The 20,247-nt window shown below is 48.8% G+C and overlaps 1 protein-coding gene across 14 annotated transcripts in view; it reads right to left on the bottom strand.

The window, feature by feature from the left end:
• Nucleotides 1-4,451: 4,451 nt before the first annotated feature.
• The window catches only part of FUBP3 (far upstream element binding protein 3), a 37,096-nt gene continuing 21,300 nt past the window's right edge, over nt 4,452-20,247 (bottom strand). For 5 of the 14 annotated variants that reach the window (XM_015279453.4, XM_015279454.4, XM_015279455.4 and 2 more), the window contains 11 exons: nt 18,932-19,036; nt 18,456-18,558; nt 17,707-17,807; nt 16,324-16,465; nt 12,176-12,336; nt 11,275-11,348; nt 10,743-10,819; nt 8,630-8,698; nt 7,085-7,156; nt 6,475-6,602; nt 4,452-5,686 (listed from right to left, as the gene is read on the bottom strand). In XM_015279453.4, coding sequence (XP_015134939.1) covers nt 5,678-5,686; nt 6,475-6,602; nt 7,085-7,156; nt 8,630-8,698; nt 10,743-10,819; nt 11,275-11,348; nt 12,176-12,336; nt 16,324-16,465; nt 17,707-17,807; nt 18,456-18,558; nt 18,932-19,036 — 1,041 coding nt within the window. In that variant the 3' untranslated portion in view covers nt 4,452-5,677. The remainder of the gene's footprint in view (nt 5,687-6,474; nt 6,603-7,084; nt 7,157-8,629; nt 8,699-10,742; nt 10,820-11,274; nt 11,349-12,175; nt 12,337-16,323; nt 16,466-17,706; nt 17,808-18,455; nt 18,559-18,931; nt 19,037-20,247) is intronic. The other 9 variants (XM_015279457.4, XM_040649063.2, XM_015279459.4 and 6 more) reach the window with 3 other exon arrangements.

Raw genomic sequence — 20,247 nt, 5'->3', positions numbered from 1 at the left:
AAATCATTAAAGGCGATTTTGGATTTACCACCGCTAATACCGGTAGAAGGGACACGCGGGGTCCGGGCTGAAAAGCTCCGCAACGACGAGAGCCGGGCGGTGCCCTCCCCGCTGCCCGCCGTCCTGGTGCCCCCGCCCGGCGTGGCGCAGCGCGTCCGACCCCATCAACGGCTCCGCGCCGCGGGCAGAGGGCGGCGGGAACGGGGCTGCGAGCGGCTCAGGTGCAGCGGCCGCATCCCCTGCACCACCCCGCGCTGCAAATACCCCCGAGCCGAGGGAGAAGTGGGGGGGGGCAGGAGGGATCATCGCACCCTGCGGGAGCCGGGGCAGGAGGGATCACCGCACCCCTGCGGCTGCCGCAGGAGCCAGGCGCCTCCGAAGTTGCTAAATGTGTCATTTATTAAAGCATTCAGGGGGCTTTTCTTTGGCGTTTGCTTGCAAACTCACAAAGGCCGAGCTGCTGTTTGGGGGTCTTTTCTGATGGAAAAAGGGCTCGGAGACCCCCGGCACAAAAGAAATCCTGGCAGTGCTTTCAATGGCCGGGACTCAATGAGGGGGACCCTGCGCGCAGCGGGCGGGGGCGAGGGGCCGCCCGGTGCTGCCTGAAAGGCAGGCCTGAATGTAATGGGGAGATCGGCGTTTATTTGTTGGGATCACATTTAATTAGCTTAGTACAACCCTTGAAAGACAAAGGGACCTCAATCTGGATCCAATCTGAAGCTCGTTTGGAGAGCGAGGGCTCCTGGAAAAGTCAAAAGAGAGAAAGGAGAAAGAAAAGGGAGGCTGGGAGAGAAAGGGGCCGGGGGCCCAGCCAGGTGACTGGCACGCGTGAAACAAGGGGGCCTTTTGGGCACAAGGCAGGGCTCAAAAGGGAGGGAGGAAAATAGCCTCTTCCTCAGGTTTTACCTACTTCAACCCTCTGAAGGGGCCGGGGCTGAAAAGCCTCAATAGGGGCTAAGGGGGCTGCAAAGCAAACAGCGGCGCTGGAGAGGGGCTGCGGCCCTGCGAGGCAGCAGTTGGCAGCACTCGGTTATGGGAATGCACCCAAATGTTCCCCGTGTCCGCAGCGCCCGGGGATGGGGATGGGGACACACAGCCCTCCGTGCTGTCCCTGTGGCTGTGCAATGGGGCCACCGGGGGGGGGGGGGGGGGGGGGGGGGGGGGGAGGGCTGGGGGTGCACGCCTTGTGCTGGGCAGCCACGTGTGTCCCACACCTCTCTGCCCACATAGGGACCTCCAAAGTGGCTGTCCCCGAAGTGCTGCATCTGTGGGATGGAGCTGAGCAGCCTCACCGTGCCCGCAGTCAGCCTTCCCTCTGGGTGGGTTCGGGGCGTCCCCGAGCAGTGCCAGCACCGGTTGGGTCCTGAGGGGGCTCAGAGTGCAGAGACCCTCCAGCACAGCGCCCGGAGCCGGGCTGATTGCACTGCTCGAAGGAGCTTCAGGGCATTATTTGCCTCCATTTCACTCTGCGGGAGGCAGCGGAGCTGCGGAGGGAGGTGCTGAGTGTTCTCCCTTCTGCTCTTGCTTCATTTCTTGTCTTTTTTTTTTCCTTTCTTTTTTCTTTTTTAAGTAACTCCTGGATTACTTTGGTGAGGCCATGGTACACAAAAGCAAACAGGGAAGGAAAAAGCCCATCTGTGCACTCCCGGCTCCGTCCCAGCGCTCAGCACAGCTCAGGTGGCTGCAGATGAGGGATGATTGCGGCGCACTGAGCAGTCACAGCCCTGCAGCACTGGGCACGGGGAGCCGACCCTGCAGCCAACCCCATCCCGGGGCTGGGTGCTAAGGGTTCTCCCCATGGATAGAGGTTACAGGGGGGAGCAAGGAGGGTTTGGGACTGAAGAAGTGGGAAAATCCCTGCCTGTGTCCTCCCCTCCAGCTGTGAGCTGAGGACAGGGCAGTCGTGACCCACTGCTGTCTCTCCTGCATACCGCAGTGGTCTCACCAGCACTGCAACATCACGTCATGCATCCCACCACCACCTCTCCATCCCACCACCATGTCCTAAATCCCACCACCACGTCCTTCACCCCATCCACATCTCCTATACCCCACCCGTACCCCCCACCACCCCATTTTCATCCCACCATGAGGTTCTGCATCTCACCACCCTCTCACCCACGTCCCACCACCACGTGCCCACGGTTGGCTATGAGCAGGGCTGGGCTGAGGGGCCACGCGGTGCGGGCAGGGATGGGTGACAACAGCAGTGAGACCTCATAGCCCCAAAGCTTTTTCATCCCCATTCCCTGCAAAACAAACAGAGTGACGGCCACTGCTCACCGCAGGACCAATTTCACGTTCCCTGCCCAGTGGCCCCAGCACCGGGAGCAGCTCTGGGCACAGAGTGCTGACTGATGGCTCGCACAAAGGGACGGCACCGCTAATCCCCATCCCGCAGCACCTGCACCCGGCCGGCCGGGATTAGAGGGAGCGCGGAGATCAGAGGCTGCTTTAGAGCGGCCTTGAAATAGGATTTCCTCAAGTGATAAGGAGAAGGGTGGGAAGATGCACCGAGGTCACAGTACCTGCACCCCCCCTGCACCTCACCGTGTGCCTTTGGGGCACCGAGCCCCCGAGTTGCAGTGGGAAAATGGCTCTGGGTGCAGGAAAGCAAAGCTGGGAGCAGCCGCTGCTCCCACCCACCTTCCTGCAGGCACAGCGCTGCTGCGATCGATGCCCCGTTCAGAGCTCAGGCAAAAAATGAAGTTCTGTGCCTGCTGTCTGCTTCAATCATCATTTCAGTGCAACTCGCGATGGCCGCGGTGCAGTTCGTTCTCGAATCATGCAAAATTAAAGCGTGTGTTTTAGCCTGCCCTCCGCTCTCAAAATAGCCCCACGCCTGTCGAGGTGCCCAATATAGAGCAGCATCTGCAGGACTGCGAACCCAGGGATGCTTCGACAGCAGCCAAAGCTCTGAGCTCTGCCCAGCGCCTCCCGCACCCAAACCTTCCGCCCACAGCACAGGGCAGAACCCCCTCCTCCATGAGAATCCCATCAGTGCTCAAATCCACTTCGTTTGGGGGATTACAGCCAAGCAGGAGACCGCTCCTCTCCTGGAGGAACCGCGAAGGCACCACGGCAGCTCCGGGGCTCATCTCAGCCACAGAGCTCAGAGCAACGGGCGCTGCCATGGGAGGGACCTCCACCGCATCCCGGGTGTCCCATCACGTGGAGGACCTACGATCACATTGAGGATCTCCCATCACATCTGGATTCTCACACCAGTTGGCGTTCTCCCATTGCGCCGAGGATCCCCCATCACAGCGAGGTTCTCCAACACACTGGGGTTCTCCCATGCTATTGAGGCCCCCCCATCCCATCACGCCCAGTAGTGTCACTGGCAGCCCTGGGCTCACGGAGGCGATGGGGCACCCGGCAGCTCCAGGCCCGGTTCTTTGCAGAGCAGAGGTTCAATGGCCGCGGTCCCTCCGGCCCAGGCAGGCAGCGGTAATGGAAAACAAATTGCTGAAGTTGGGAACATTTCGAGCACTTTAGCCCGCCAGGACAACAGACTGCTGATGAAAACCCAGCTTTGCAGGCACCATCTTAATGACAGGCCAAATTTCAAAGCCTTGCAAACTATTTCTTTCGCCGCCCCACCCCCTCAATAAAAGGTTGCATCAGAAAGAGATATTTCCATAATTTATAGTATGGGTATTTCACTGGGGAGACTCTCTAATCTGTACTTACAGATACATTTAAGAAAATGCATCCTCCCACAATCCTGCGCCATTTACGACTATTGGCACAATCCGTAATACTCAGTCTTCAATTAAGGGACACCTTAGGGTTCATTATCACACAATTGCTCCCTGTGAACCATGCCAAATGCTGTTTTGGCACGGAGCTTGGAAGATGAATTAGAAGGAAGTCTTCTCGGTAATGCCCGCTCCCAATTCCCATCAGCAGCCCCGCGCCCTCCTCCAGCCCTTTTTTCCCCCCTCTCCCCTCTTTCCGAGTGCCTTTTACCATCCCATCGCTCACTGTCTCCCTCGATTCTCTGGAGGTGCATTGAGACACTCCGCAGCTCTCTTTTCTTCCGGCTCTCAGCCCCGCAGCTGGGATCGGCGCTCCCTCCCCGCCCCACGCAGCACAGCACAGCACACGCAGTCCTTCGCCCACAAGCCGCCTTGTGGAGATTTTATTATATAGAGTGTAAAATGCAACCGTCAGTCAAATAAAAAGAACATTTCGCGTTGTCTTTTTCTTTTTTCTTTCCTCTCCGTTTTAAACCCCGCGCTCGGCGTTACCCGGCGCCGGTTTCTTTATAGTTAAACATCTCAAAGCGTAAGGGAAGGACAGGGAGAGAACCCGAGAACGGCAACGGGGGTACATTGCAGAGGGGAACGTCCCGCGGGGAACTCCAAAGGCAAAAAATAGCTTCGATTCCACTCTTCCTTTAAAAATACACTTATCTGTACAAGGACCACTGCAGCCGACATCGCAAATCATAGCATCTCTTTTATTAAATCAACATTATTCAGCGCGTACTGAGGTTAATACTAGATCCATTTCTCTCTCTAGGCAATCTGACAATATTAGATAGGAAAATATTTAAAAGGAACCCAAACAAACAAACAAAAAAATAATAAAAGCCAAAATAAAAACAAAACTGAAACAAAACCACCTGGGAATGAAAAAATAGTTCCACTACCTCTGATAGGGCTTTACGCTTCCACAGTGTCTGTTAAAAGGTACTCATCATAGCAGATCCATCTCAATATTAAAAATAACAGTATTTATATTTCCGAGAGCACAGAGGAAGGGTTTGTTTTTGTTTTTTTTTTTCTTTTTTTCCTTTTTTTGAACCAGCTTGGAGGTCTCAGGTCCATCAATGCAGCCGTGGCAATGGGACGGGGAGGAGAAGGCTCCCAAACCCCCCCGTTTTCCTATCAGCCCTCCTCAGAGCCCAGCAGTGAGGCGCGGCCCGACGGCACAGCGCACAGCGTTACCATGCACAGCACTGCTCTCCCTTACAACAAACAATGCAATAAAAATCAAAAGATGCAAGAAAACGAGAAGTAAAACATTTAATGAATTTACATATTTAAGAATATTTAAATACTGTTTAAAATCCTTTTTTTTTTTTTTCCTCTTTTTTTTTTTTTTTCTTTTTCAATTAGGGTTCGTTACGCACCGCCTAAGACTTCCAAGCCACTCTTTCTGCTGCAACAGAAAAGGTTCCAAAATGAAAAGGAGATGAGGGGAATGGGGGGGGGGGGGAATAAAAAAAAAGAAAGAAAGAAAGAAAGAAAGAAAAACCCACCCAACCCCACCTGGAGAGCAGCGGCCGCACGCGTTGAAATGTCACAGCTCCAATGTGCACTGCTGGAGCTGCAGCTCCCCCGGCTCCGTCCAAAGGGGATCCCGGAGGGGTTTTTTTCTGTGTGTGTGTTTTTGTTTTTGTGGTTTTTTTTTTTTGTTTTTTTTTGCTGTTTTGTACAAATTTAGAAACAGAATTACCAGCATGTCCGTAAGTTTAGTACGTTACTAATTGCTCCTGATTCTTAGAAAAGTTCAGTATGGATTATCCTACAGCTAGTGTTTCACAAACAAACAGAAAAGTCTTCATCAAAACGTTGCAAATCTAGAAACCTCTGTTACAAAAAGGTTTTCTTCCACAATGATTCCGAGGGAGAAACCAAATAGCGACGATGGCCGCGAGGACGTTGTTCTACTGCTCCTGTGGGCAGAGGGACAGCAGGACGTCAGCAGGCAGCGCCCAACGCCCCGCACCGCCAATCCCCCCCAGCACTGACGGCACTCTGCATCCCTCGGGCTCTCCCTCCTGCAGTGCCGCGCTCAGTGACAGCGGCACACAGAGCTCCTTTCCATCACTGCTTCAGGGTTGTGCTCCTCCAGTGCCCGCAGCCCCAGCAGCTCAGCTCAGGGAGCGCAGCTTGCAGCGGAGATGCGTCCCACCCCTCTGCATCCCTCTGCTCGTGCTCTCTGCCAAATGCTAACACGTTCCCTTTGCAAACCCAGAGCTCTGCGCCATCGGGATAAACCACCCAGTCCTCCCACAGCCAGAGGTGTGGAGAGGAGGAGGTTCTGCTTTTCCCCTGTCTTTCAGGGCAGGTACTCCCCAGGCACGCCCCTACCTTAGCGCAAAGCTTGCAAGAGAAAAGGCAAAGTCTGCACAACAGAACAGTGCTGTTCTATCCTGCCAGCCTGAAGATGTCGTTCACTTTGCTGAACCCCCCCCAGCAGCCACAGAACAGCTCGGGGATCACAAGCAAAGCCCCTAAGGAAAATAAACCAACAACCTCCCACTTCTCCCCACAAATCCACCCTGTGCAGGGAGGTCAGGCTGATGCTGAGATAATACAATGGTAGCACTGAGCAACTTCTGACTTCTTCAGCCACAAAACATCTCCGTGCTTCACTGCATGACTCCGAAGCTCTCCCCACACCCGGGCAAGGCCAGCACTCCCAGCTCCCCCAGGGGAACAGCAGAGGGTGAATACACACCTGGCTGTGGGCCTGCGCCTGCCCTAGTGTCTGCCCATAGTAGGCAGCCTGCTGTCTGTAATACTCTGCCCAGGCCATCGTGTAGTCCGGCTGGGAGCTCGCCTGAGAAGCAGCGCTGGCAGCATGACCTGGAGAAAAGAGAAGGGGAAAGGCAGAGATCAGCAGTTTGGTAAGACAAAGCCCAGGCTGCCAAATGCAAATCCAGAAGCTGGCACCACACGCCTCTTAACGGAGCGGAGGAAGGCAGGGCCACGACTGTCCACACACCTGTGTGCAGAGCATTCCTACCTTTTTGACCACCCAGCTTCAACTTTCTGGGTTTTGTTTTGTCAGCATCGATTCTCGCTGTGTGCAATGCTTCCCCAGCACGGACACGGGCTCTGCTGTGCACTGAAGCTCAGCAGGAGCAGCCCTCCTGAGGCCCAGCAGCAGGCACCACGACAGCTTCCAGTGGAAGAACTACCATGCACCATCACCAACTGGAGGGACCAGAGGGAATTGCGGAGGACTGGAAGCTAATGATGGCAGGGGATGGAGACGCAAGTCATTGGATTAGAGTGAACTCTGCCACAAGAGTTTCCTTAATCTCCAACAACCCTGTTTCACTCACTCTGTTTTTTGTAATATTCCTCCCATGCTTTGCTGTAATCGGGATGGCTGTTCTGCTGCTGGCTCTGTTGGCCTGTGCAAAGATGACAATAAGGGGCATGTCAATATGGAACAGGTGACAGTTTCCAGCTAGTGACATCTACCTCTCCACTGGACAGCCCTGGCTCTAACCTCAGTTGCCCGGACTCCATGCTTCAGCTTCCACATTTCTACAGTGTTGGGCATTGTCCATTTGTGGAATGCCAAGGAAAGGCTCAAGTTCCCGATTCTGTCTCACCTGAGTGCTGCTGAAGGGCATGAAGCCAAATTCCATCCCTCCCCTCCACTCTGTCAGGACTTGCCCGAGGCCAAGCACGCTGTTGGGAGCTGCTAGGTCTGCACATCAATGACCTGAGGCTGTCAGCCCACTCACACCGAGTACAGGGACCCAGGGCTCAAACCCTGACAGCAGAGCCCTATCACCTCAACCTCCAGCCACACAGCTGCCATGGATACAACCACATCTGCAGTCACCTGCAGTCTGCACCCCCTGCTCTTGCAGCAGGACACATCCCAAGGAGTCCTGGTGACAATGCCTGCCCATACAATGTGGTCAGCACACAGCAAGTGTGCCCCAACACCGCCCCATGCAGCAGCACCTGTGAAGCCTTCTAAACAGGCACGGCCGGCTCTGCAGGGCTGGCTCCGGGCTCCTGCACTGCACTAAGAGCCATACGGATAGACCACAGAGCCCAGAGCCTGCCTGCACCTAGCACTAATCTTCCTCCTTCAAACGCTGAGACATATTGAAGCCAGTGTGTCTACGTGTTGTTGCAGGGGTGAGTCCAACCTGCTGGCTGCAGAGGCCACAGTTAGAGCAAAGAGCCCTCAGCCAGACATGCAGTAAACAAACCAACCAACCCTGAAAAGAAAATACAGCAATCAGAAAGCTGCAGAGGAAGGCAGGCATGGCGAAAGCACAAGCTGCTGCACGCACAGCAGGCAAGGACAGCACGCACACACAGGAGCTCTCGCAGCCCATCCGAGCGCCTCGGCTTCATCTCAGAGGGCTCTGAAGTGGGGGGAGAGGGGGAACGTAATGCACTGCGAGTGTGAAGTGGGTGGAGGGAACAGGGCAGCAGTGTCCTGTCCAGGGGCATAAAAGCAGGTTAAAAGACTTGACCGATGCTACAAGTCAGGACCTTTTCTGGCAGAGGTCAAGGCTGCCTCAACTGTCCACCTGCTAATGCCAACAAAGGACCTCCTTCAATGCCTTTTCTTCTCGGAGAATTACAGTCCGCAGCGGGCTGAAAGGACACGCAGCTAAATGCATTTCACGGCAAAATGTTTCTCTGGCCAGTTAATTTATTTAAGATGGGGGAAGTAATTAAAATCTGAATACATGTGTAGGGGTGGGGGCTGCCCCTCCTCCCACAAGGAGGGCACTCTGGGATCTGTCCCTGGGAGTCAGGGGACAGCTCTGCTGGGGGAAGCAGAGCCACAGGGCAGGGCCCCTTCGCCAGACTGTTCTCAAATTAAAACTCACAGTGTAAAAACAGGTATTTACCTAGTTTCCTATAATAATCCTCCCATGCCTTGGTGAACTCCACCTGGCCTGACTGGGTACCATTGTGATCTGCAGCAGGAAAAGAAAGCAGTGAGGTCTGCTTAAAGCACGGCATTATCTCGTCTGTCCTCTCTTCTTACCAAGACTGCCTTCAGTGTGCCTGCCTACAAACAGGAATATGGAGGACCCTAAGTAGACATGAAACTATTAACTGACATTTTCCATCATGTTCAACAGCAGAGATTAAATATTTGTCCCCAGAACACATCTTTGTGGTACTAATCCCATGCAGGGGAACCATCACCGCAAGGCAGCATGCTTCACAGGTTCTGGGAGCCACCAGAAACCTCACAGATGCACTGCAAAGCAGCTGCCAGTGGGACAAGCCACACTGCTGGTACTGGGAAATTCAAGGGGTCTGGACTTCTGACACCACTGAGCTCCAAGGCCAAGGGCTGTGAGCACAAGACACGGCTCACAGACATTACAGAAAGAGAGATTATTTTCCCCCAGTGTCTGATGGGGAGGCAGGAGGACACCTGAGGGAGGCAAGGAAGAAGACAAATTTGCAAGGTGAGTTTCTAAAGGCGTCTCTGAAGGCAATTAGAAAAGCACATTTCATAAGCATTTATTCAAGAGCTTTATGTGAAGCTGAAAGTTACGGCTTTTTTCTGTAGAGCTTTCCCTGCTGCACTTCTTGCTCTGCTTCTCAGGAAGGTTCAGTGCTCTTGGGAGAGCACAAGAAAGGATGTGAGCAGTAATTTTTCCTCTAAAACAAGCTAGTGGGAAAATTCTCCTTTTCAGCATCACACTATTCCACTCCTGTACAAACAAAAATTCTTTCCAAGCCCACCTATCCTGAAAGCACAGCTGCTGCTGATTTTCTGCCTGTCTCCAGAGCTCTACAGAAGAGCTACGATTTCTAAACAGCCATTTCTGAGGAGTAGAAGCCCTCTTCCAAATCCACTTTCTCAAAGTTTAACACAAAGCCCCCAGTCCCATGCAGGGTTTCCAGAAGTGCACAGTGTCAAAAACAAACAGTGTTGAGGATTTTCAGATTTCAGATATGCACAATTTCATTTACATGAAATGTCATCTGTGTCACAGGGAGTCACAAATGCAGTTGCTTGCACTGTTACACCAATTATTCTCCCATCTCAGGCACCTCAAAGAGAGGGAATTTAAACTGAACTTAACCACCTACTTCATTGCTGAAGCAGTCAGAGCACTGGAAGGCACCTCAGTCTGTCACATGAGCTCTGAGATTAACAAGTAGACAAGGAATCTGCTCAAAGCATCATTCAGGTTGTTGAAGACAGGATAATGCCATTACCAACATCACCACTACAGCACTACTTCAGTTATTCTGAAATGGGGAACCTCTCATTCCAACCTGATGAATTTTGAACAGTTCTGTGAGAAAGTGGACACTTTGAGCCCTGAAGAACAACAGCCAGTTTGATTCACTGTGTCAGTGGCCCAAAGCATTAAGATCAGTAGCAGAAGTGATCTGGGTTCAGCTTTTGAACTCATTACTGAAGATATTTGTGCACTGCCACTTTTATCTTAATGCTAATATCTGGCTGGTCACATTCCATGCTTTTAGTGCTGCAGAAGCTAAGCAGTTATCAGCTCCCAAAAGGAAATAAGAGGACACTACTACAGCCAGCATGAATGAAGCAGGATAGGAGCCACACATCTCCATTTTCTGCATCTATTTCCCAGTCTTTCCATCAGTGTGGGAATTAGAGAAGAGCTCATAAAGAACATGTATAAAAAAATAATTATCAAGAACTGATGAGTTAAAAAGCAGGCAGATGGGAGGGCTCACCACCAGACATGGTGTGCATGTCAGGGAGAAGTGGGGATAGCAAGTGCTTGTCTGGAGAATCCTCACAAGAGAAAGCTTAAGGCAGAAATGTTACAAAGTGGGTTTCTACACAAAGGGAGCAGAAACAAGCAGTTAAGTGCACAAAAAGCGTTACTGGTTCCGGTGGACTTCAGCTTATTCCAAGCTTTAACACCACCTCACACAGGTGGTCTTACGGATCAATCTGTGTCTAGTGGCAAAGAGAACACCAATCTTTCTCAAACCCAGGCCCTAAACACTTACTTGGGACTTGCTGTCCAGGCTGCTGCCACGTCTGGTAGGTACTGCCCCAACCCTGCGTCATGAACGCCTGAGGACCACTGCAGAGGATAAAAAGGCATGCTGAAGCAGACAATAAAATACTTAACAGGAGATATGCATGAAGTCAGCCAAAGAAACAAAATTATTACTTCTAGTCAGCAACTGCTGAGCAAACAGGTGAACATGGAACAGAAGGAAACGTGTAGGTGCAACTGCTAACTGCATGGAAATTGTCTGTTCATCACGTCAAGGACACATGGTACTGAACAGCACCCCAACAAATGAGCCTCCAGTTTCTTTCCATGTTCTCACTACACTGGAGACAGAAATACCTACCTTGTTTGTAATTTCATAGCTGAAATCCCTCCTGTAGTCAGTCTTAAAGGTTTCAGCTCCCTCTTTAAAAGTCTGCACTTGCACACCACTCCTCCAAGGCTCACCATACCTCTCTCAATGCTTTTACAGCTCCCAGCCATTCCCCACAACCCAGCTGTGATAAGATGCAGAAGCTTACTTTTGATGAGGTGTAGTGGGTGCTTGGTTGAACGGACTCTGACCAAATCCTCCAGGTCCACCCATGCTGGTACCCTGTCATAGAATCCAGAAATATTTAACGTCAGCTCTACACAGAGGGTGGAGTTGTCCAGCAGGAGCAGTAAGAAAGGCGAGAAGACAGCCTGGGCTATGTTCCATTAAACCCCAGCCCCTGAAAGTAAGGACTGATCTTTCAAGAATGAGGTTCTCAGGACTGTAAGCACACTCCAGGAGCTCAGCTTCAAAAGCAACCCTGGCCAGCCACAAAGGGGCTAACAGGACTACAGCACAGCTGGAAGTTTTCATTTGAATAGTTTGGATCCTGAGGCTGGTATCAAGCCTTCTCCTCTCAGGTAATTCAACACAAAGGTTGCTTTTCAGTTTTACTATTCTCCAGTTCAGTATTTTCCTTACTTCCTTCTACCCAAGTTTGCCCCTTCAGTAGCATTCTAGCCTGACATTATTAAGCTCCAATACCACAGCACTGCATTAAGTAGAAGATAAACATCATCCTGGATTTACTGGAGCAAGGAGTTCAGTGTTACTTTTAGGGTTATGATGCCAAGATTATGTCATTTTCACACAGTAACACTATAGTCTTCCCTTCAAAATCCCACTTGGCAGCCTTCTCATGCCTTATTATAGCTGCACACTACTCTTGATTATGTCAGCAGTCAGATCCCCCTGGGACCACAGCAAAAATTAGTCCAGTGGATGCTCAAGAGCCAAAGCTCAAGATGGCTGCTAACAGGCAAATAGTTTTGAAGCTAAATAACGTTAAGAGTGCACACTGTGCCACCTGTAAGTCCAGGCCTACCCGTACCTGCAGGTGAAAACACTTCTGAAAGAGACAGATCAAAATCAACAGAGATGGAACTTACACCAACTTTCTCATCTATGAGATGTCTAGCAAGTTCAATCTGCTGGGGAACTCCTCTGATTGTGAATATTCGTACACCAGGGTCTGTGTTTGGAGGTGGGTTTCTCTGCAGCTCCACGTGGGCTCCTGACTGCTGATTTATGCTCTTGATGTTCTCACCACCTGAAGAAAAGAAAATCAAGACAGAGGATATTCAGCATCTCTTTCCAGAAACGCATAACAAAGTTTATGGCACACAGTTTGCCATCTAAATACAGCAGAGCACTGGAGTGCTTCGAGCAGGATGGGACAGTGTCAGCCAACACAGAGCTGATTTCCCGAAGACCTGCTAGGTCCCAGTCTCTTAATGAAATTTGCTTAACAAAGGCTTCAGCCAACACTACAATGGTTCGATTCTTCTTTTGGAAGCTCACACAACTTACAGACCAGCTCCACTCAACTGGAGAAATTAAAGGGGAATGGAAGGGCTTTACAAATTTCAAATCACAAACCAACATTGCCAGCCTGAAATACACACAGCAAGCAGGAAGGAAAGCGAAGTAAAGTAACCAGAGCTTTTTGTTTGCTTTTTAATTAAAAGGAGTCTCTAAAAATCTCCTCAATTTTGCTCACATTTCCATCTCTATACATCCAGCACAACTTCAAAAACAAACTGTGGATGTTGCAGACACTTGTTCGTTTCATTGTGATGGACTCGTGACCTTTTTAACATTTTAAAGCCTTTCTGGGGAAGGGAGGAGGAAAAGTTGCCAAAGGGCAATTAACTCTTTCTAAATGAATTTTAGAAGATGCATTTAACAAAAGGTAGTCATGTCACATCCCTGGGCAGACAACAGGGATTGTACTGTGTAGCCAAAGCAAAGCCACTTGCTTTCAGACAAGAATGGGAAAGCCACAAGATCGAGCCTCAAATCCAAGACGTTTTTTATGCTTTCCTTATCGAGCCCTCGTGCCCTCGTTTTTATACATTAAGGCAAAATTTGAGTCAGCAATTTCTTCATCTTCTTAATAAAAACACAGGAGAGCGGCACCCAAACACACTTTAGATCGCAAAGGAGAGGGACAACTTTCTTACTCGGGACAGAGGGACAAGCACAGCTTGCTGCTCACACAGCACACCACGTTTTTCCTTCCAAAAGTGAACTGAAATCCAAAGCATTCTCATCAGACTGGAAGTGAGGAGAACGTAGATTTCAAGTTATTTCTCTGCTCAGCATTCAGCACCAAGCTGGTCGCTGCTGGGGCTGTTTCATCTGCTCTCTCCTAGGCCATATGGAAGAATCCTGCAAGTTTGTTCTCCAGGTTTGGTGGCAGGCTGCAAGCTCCCACCTCCTGTGCAGGATTCGGTGCCCTTCTCCTCACCCTCCATTCTGCTACATGCCCAAGGGCCCCCTCCCATCCAAGCTTTCCTAATTTTCAGCAAAGCGTGCAAACAAAGTAATGCAGCCAACACGGTGCTGCAAGGGCTGGAAGGAGTTCATCTGCCCCCATAAAGCAGCGACCGCTCGGCACATGGTGGCTGTCTGCAGCCTCATTCAGCAGCCCCACTCCATTCTTCTACCTGATGGGGGGCAGAAGTGATCCAAGAGTGGCCCCCCAGCTGGACGTGAAATTGTAAAGCAATTAATCAAACCTGCTAAAAGGCAGAGCTGACAAGAGCCAGGCCAGCCACGTTATCTGTCAATATTGCTGTATTTATCATGGAAATCCAGCGGGGGCCCAGAGAGGCTGCGGTTTGTTTCCATGCACCACCAAACAGAGAAAGCACTTGACATGTGTATGGTACTCGTCTCCACCCTTCCTCGAGTCTTTCACAGAAGAAAAGCTGCACCTACCCACCCTCTAGAGGAAAAAGCTACATACAGGATTTCCAGGGAGCCAGGAACTTCTTATCAGCTCATAAAGGCTCAAACTCCAAAGCAAAGAAGCAATACTCATGGGAAAAGGGCTCTGGATCTTCTGTCACACACACTGTAGAGATGGAGCTATAGCAAACTTACCTGTCTTCTCCCTGCTTCTGGAGCAATTATACAGAGCTGGAAGCATGGCAGCAGTTACCTGGCCACATGTGATACCCTGCATCCAGGGGCCCAAGGTAACCACTGCTCACGTGCTGACCTCAGAGGCAGAGCTATGTGTACCCACAGAACCTGGCTGGACTGCACAGAGGGCTAACAGCCAGGGACCACAGGGAAAACAGACACTACCAGCTAGAATCTGCTCAGAAACTAAAATAGGAGTGAGCATAGGTTTGGCAATTGGTGACTTTGTAAACCCCCAAATTGACACCCCCTCTTCTCCTATAATGCCCCATAGGAGTGGGAGAAGAATCTACAAGAATCAGACAACAATATTGTGCTTCAACAAATGGAGACTGCGGTGCATCCATCCCCATCCAGACCCCAAAAGGCAATGCTACAGCCATCACTCACTTGACAAAAAAATGAATGCTGCAACAGTATTTAAAAGCACAGGCACTGTAAGAGCACCGATTGCAAGGTGGTATTACAAAGCTACAAGCATTCAAATCACCATACAACTAGTAATTAGTCACTCCAGAAAGCTTCTGATCTGGCTGGGTAAGAATCCTTGTTTTGCTGTTGTGGAAACAAAGGTAAAAAGCCACCCTTCACCCTCACAGTGAGCCCGTGCCAGGCCGTGCACTTGAATGCTAGGACATCCAACTCACTACCTGCATTTATCTTTTCAGCACAGTGCTCTCTGTAGTCACAAATGCTCCACTTCAGTGCACTGCTGAACAACAAGTGACCTTTTCTGTTCCTTTATTAAGGATGACTAATGGATACAGCAATAAAGTTTCATTATAATTTGATTTTTCCATATATATAGCTCTCACTTGTGGGCTTAGAATTTGCTTTGCTTGATCTTTGCCCTGCTGGACTATTCACTGAGATAAAGCACAATCACTGCAATATCTGCATAATGGGGAGAGTCATACTGAAAAAGTTTTCAGGCTTCTGAACAGGTTTATAGCAAAGAAAAGTATCTGAAATATACCTGACATGCCTGTGTTGCATACTTGTGCCCCTAGTCATCCAATTAGGCAGCATTCAGGGTGCCACAGGGGCCAGAAAGGGAACAAGCAAGGTGCAGCAGGGCTGTGTGGCAAGGGAAAAGGCCACAACACGTTTCATTGCAAGCTCACTCCTGCCCAACAGGATGGAAGGGAACTAAGTGCCACTGAAACATGGCACAATGCCCTCACGCCTTTGGCTCCTTTACCGTGGCAGCTAATCTGCTCCTATTCTATGCATCTCACCTCTGCTGACATTAAAAGCCAACTGTGATTACTTAAATGCTGGTTTAGGCATAGGTCATTCTTCTGAAATAAGCAGAGAGAAAAAAATTAAATACAATTCCATTGATACATCACTGTCTTAACTCAAAAGCACTGCAAGAATTCAGAGCGATAGAGCTACTCCTGGCTCTGATTTCCTTACTGGCATTACCTGCTGCTTTACAACAACTGCTGCAGATGCTCCGGCTTTATGAGTGACTTGGCAGCATGCAGGTTCTTAAGAGGAAGGCCAGGTGCCTTGCCTGGGTGCTTTGCGTGGAGCAATTCAATAGCTTAGGCAGCAAAATAGACTCATCTGAGCAAGATGAGGTGCACATCAGGCAGGGCACCAGGCTGTTCTGTGCCCCGTGACGTAGACAAACCTGTTCCTTTGCTTTACTCATCACACAACTCAGGTTCATGGCTGGAAGCAGCTACAGTCACTGCCACATTCAGAGATCTTCCATTTTACCACATAGCACTCAGAGAAATTCAGCGTGTCAAAATGACTGTTCTGCTTGTCCCTGACAAACTGCCATTTAAATGCATTCTTTAAAAAAGGATCTGCAAATGAAACTGCCTTTTCTCAGCCAGCTGCTTGTTATAACAGGCTTGCCTGACAGCTCCACATGAAGAGCCTCTCTTACATATTGTGAACAAGGGCCTGGAGAGTACAATGATGATTGAGAACACCACAAAGTAAACAACGAAGAGCGCTTCCAGCTTACTCCCGCGCTGCATTCACTGGCCACTGAATACCTGCACTCATAAAAAACTGTCAGGCAGCAAGAATGTGACCATCCCAAGACTGAAAAATTGGAAGCTTGAGTATTTAAAGTCACCAGACCTACCTTTGCCTATAACGAGACCGCACTTGTCAGCTGGCACCGTGTAGGTTATTTCCTGCATGCCCCCAGGTGTTCCAACACTCCAGTCCCCACGGCCACGACCTCTTCCCCGGGCTACAGCCAAACTTCCAAAACCATCTCGTTCCTTGGAAGGCAAAGAATTTCTGTCAGTGGTTTGTTTTTTTTTTTTTGCTTGCCTCAATACACATTAGAAACAAAATAAAGCAAGGTAAGTTAAACTGCATTGTAATCAATGGCACTGAATTAAGATATTCTTGGACTTCCACGTTCAAGACTTAGGAGCAATTTAAAGAAATGCCAGTGATGTGGGTTATGGCTGCCTTCCTGACTCAGGAAGATAAAAATATTTTTGCCTTTGTATCTGCTGAAATAAACCTATAAACAAGCATCAGCTGCTTTTATTTAGTGATGGGGGGTTTGCTTAGAACAACCAATAATAGAACTTGGCACCGACACATGCACAAGTTAGCATCCAAACTCTTTCAAGTGTCATTCTTTAAAGAACTTCTGGAACTACTTAGCTGAAATGCACAATTTCCAGAAATTCCAAAGGAAGCTTTTAAGTTCTAAGACACTTAAAGGACATACCTAGTTCGGGTAACTAATTTCTCCAGAAGTAAAGGCCACAGACAGCCAAAGGCTACCAGGACAGATCTCAAAAATCTTACATAAGCAAGTATTCAAACCTAATCTCAAGGCAAGAAGAGAAATCAAGACCTAATCTTAATGGAAAAATTAGATCATTCCAGACCTGATAACTAGTCACAACCTATTTATCTGCTAATAAAAAGGGAATATGCAACCTTCTCCATGTGAGCTCACCTTACTACCTCGCTCATCTCCACTCTTCTTGCTTCAGGGCAATGCAGTATGTTTGTGTCTAAGAAAACACAGTAACTGCATACGTGAAAGTTTCTGCCTTCCCTTGCCTCCCACAGCCACCAGACCTGAGGACCAGAGACTGGAGAGGTGGCAAAGCAGATGCTGTGAGCACTGCGAATGCCCTGCTGTCCAGAGTGCTATTCAGTTCTTCTGTGCAGAGCCTCCAGCCTCTGTCTCATTGTAATGCTGGACTATGGTCCATGAGGTCATCATTTTCAAGTAGCTTTGAAAAACAGCTCAACATAGAACTACAACAAAGCCTCCTGATACTGCCTCAAAACAGGATACCCTCCCATAGCTCAATCAGCCCTGGTCACATTTTAAAAACAAAAAAAAAAAATCAAACCCAGCAGCTTTCTCCTTGGCAGCAGCACGCATGGCCTACAAGAGGAAGAATTTAACATTGATGTTCTTCATCCACACAGCTGTGTGCATGGACATTCTCCTATAAGCACTTTCCTCCCAGGAGCTTCCAGAACCCACCTGTGCTGTAAGAATAAGCTCGCTGATGATGTGTGCTGCGTGTTGACACCTATCGGGAAGCCCCATGACCTGTGCGACTCTTTCAGGACTAATCCCATCATCTGTGAAGAGAAGTGGCAAAGACTAAATTAAAAGAAGAAAACATCCACCCACCAATAAAAGCTTCCTTCTAGCACCACCACTGCTAGCAGCACTTTCACATAATGCATCTAGCCCAAACTCTCTCTCCCCTCCACCTTCAGCCACACTTCCACATACTGAAAGGAGACAAAATCTCAATGCAGAGGGGACAGCATTTAAAAGACAACACTTTCAAATGTCAAAAAGTTACGAGAGAGATTGATATAATTTTAAGAGGACAAAGGCAGCTTTGATAGGTGATCAGACAGCCAAGGACCCAGAGAAAGTTACTTAGAATTAATCAACTCCTGATCCCCAAAGGCTTTCATGTCCTGAAGGAGAACTCCTTAACAGGAAACAGAAGTGTTATTTTGTTTGTCCATACAGTTACCAGTCAAGACATTACTGTTGTGACATCTAATGTTTGTAAGTAAGACGTATATAATCTTACTTTCCAAAAAACAGGAAGTGCATGAGGAAGAAGTATGTCATTAAACAGCTTTCAGAAAGAGACAATGCACCTTTAAGTGAGGAAAGCCTAGCTGCTGTAACCTCAGAGCAGAATCACTGCAGCGATCCCAAACTGGAACACTGGTCAGAAAGTAATGGCTCTCCATCCTCACACAAACCTGGTTTAAATTGAATCCTAACTCCAGCATCATTCTGAATCTTTTTGATCATTTCTCCATTTCTTCCTATCACAATTCCAACAGCAAACCTGGGCACAGAGACCTGATGGGAAAGGCAAAGCAGTATGAAAGCTCAGAACTAGACTGAGTTACTCTGATTTAACAAGGAGATGGGCCACGTTAAGCAGCTCCAGGCTACACAAAGATATTCTGTAAGAAAAACAAACATGTGGCCACAAATTCCTTCCCCACTAAATGAACTCTGCGCTACAAGAATGCAACTTCAAAAGACAATTAGGAAAGTGCCATCTGGGAGTCCATGAGAACTCCCCTTTGCAGCCAGACTCACTTTTCTGGCAACAGAAAACAATGCATTAAAAAAAAAAAAACTTACAGGTTATACATGAAACTTGAGGACTTCCACCCACTGCCCGTCCCACAGGGAGGTTAGCAGAGTACTTGTGAAGAAAACATACCTCTATGCTGCCTCCTCCCATTCTAGAACTGAAATCATTGCGTACGCCTCGGAAGTCTGCCTGATCTTTCTCTCGGATGATCTCCAGTACCATTTCCCTTGCTTGCTACATGGGGAAAGAAGTTACAGTTAGCTTAAAAATATTCTGCTCGCCATCTGGGCGTTAGGGCCTCGATAGTGGCTAATTTACCACTGTCAGAGGAGATCTGCTTTCGTCAGATGTGGAAGATGTCAAAGTCTGCCAGGTGTGCGAGGCTGCAGTTTCTTGTGTGCTATTGCGTACTTCAGTCTTTCGAAAGGGAGCTTTTGCTTTTAAAACAATCACTTTTTCCTCTATTTTTTTTTTTTAATTTAATTGAAGGAAGATCTTCTCCTACTGGACAGAGCTGAAACCAACAGTGTAGCAGATGCTCTGGCAGCACAGTAGTCAGCATATCCGCTAAGAGGCAGAGAGCACGTACAAGAAGGCAGGTGAGCAGCAGCGAGCTTACTGACACTCAGACAAAGTTACACTCAAGTCTGCAGCAATCCAGCAAGGCTTTTTTTTTGTTGTTGTTGGAGACAAATGAATGTTCTTCCTACCTACTTGCAGCTCTCCAGGCCTTTCACAAACTTGCATATATGCCCAGCTAGTAAAAGCATACCTTGGAAATAAGCCAGCAGTAAGTCACCATTAAAAAAAAAAAGACTGCCTGTCAAAACCTATACCACCATTTCTATATATTTCCTGTCAGGTTTAGATGTTTGGGTTCTATTTGAAAGTTTGAGGGACATTGGCAAATCTACCTCCTTTCCTATTCTTACGTATTTTCCATATCCCCGTGGCATTTATTACAGAAGGGGACAACTTAAGACATTTCAGAGATGCTAAGACAGAAATAAGGGCAATGGAGATACTTCCTAGCGATATGAGATAGTTAAGAACTCTGCACTTTGCAGCACGCAGAGATTCCCACCAAAACCAAGGATTCAGTGAGCTTCTTCAGTGCATTCTAAATGTGCTGAACTTTAAGTGCCTCAAAGATCTTCCAGTTTATGAAGCCTTCACAATTGCTTGCCATGATTTATGGCACAGAAGATGCGACAACAGCAAATGTTGCAAGGCAGAAGGAACCATCTGGAAAGCATCAGCACTCACAGTATGACTTAGTTAAAAGCAGCAAGAATCTCATTAAACTTTCTACATGTTTATACCTTTGCAATAAGTATAAGAATTGGGGAAATTAATACAACCGGGCTTTTAGATTTAACTAATAAGTGGCTTGAAAAACGCTACCCAAACATACCTGACCAGTATCAATTGTTATAGCAGTTTAT

Source organism: Gallus gallus, chromosome 17, assembly GCF_016699485.2.
Source record: "Gallus gallus isolate bGalGal1 chromosome 17, bGalGal1.mat.broiler.GRCg7b, whole genome shotgun sequence".
Lineage (NCBI taxonomy): Eukaryota > Metazoa > Chordata > Aves > Galliformes > Phasianidae > Gallus > Gallus gallus.
Note: the sequence above shows the minus strand (reverse complement) of the source record. Positions and strands in the feature narration are given on the sequence as shown.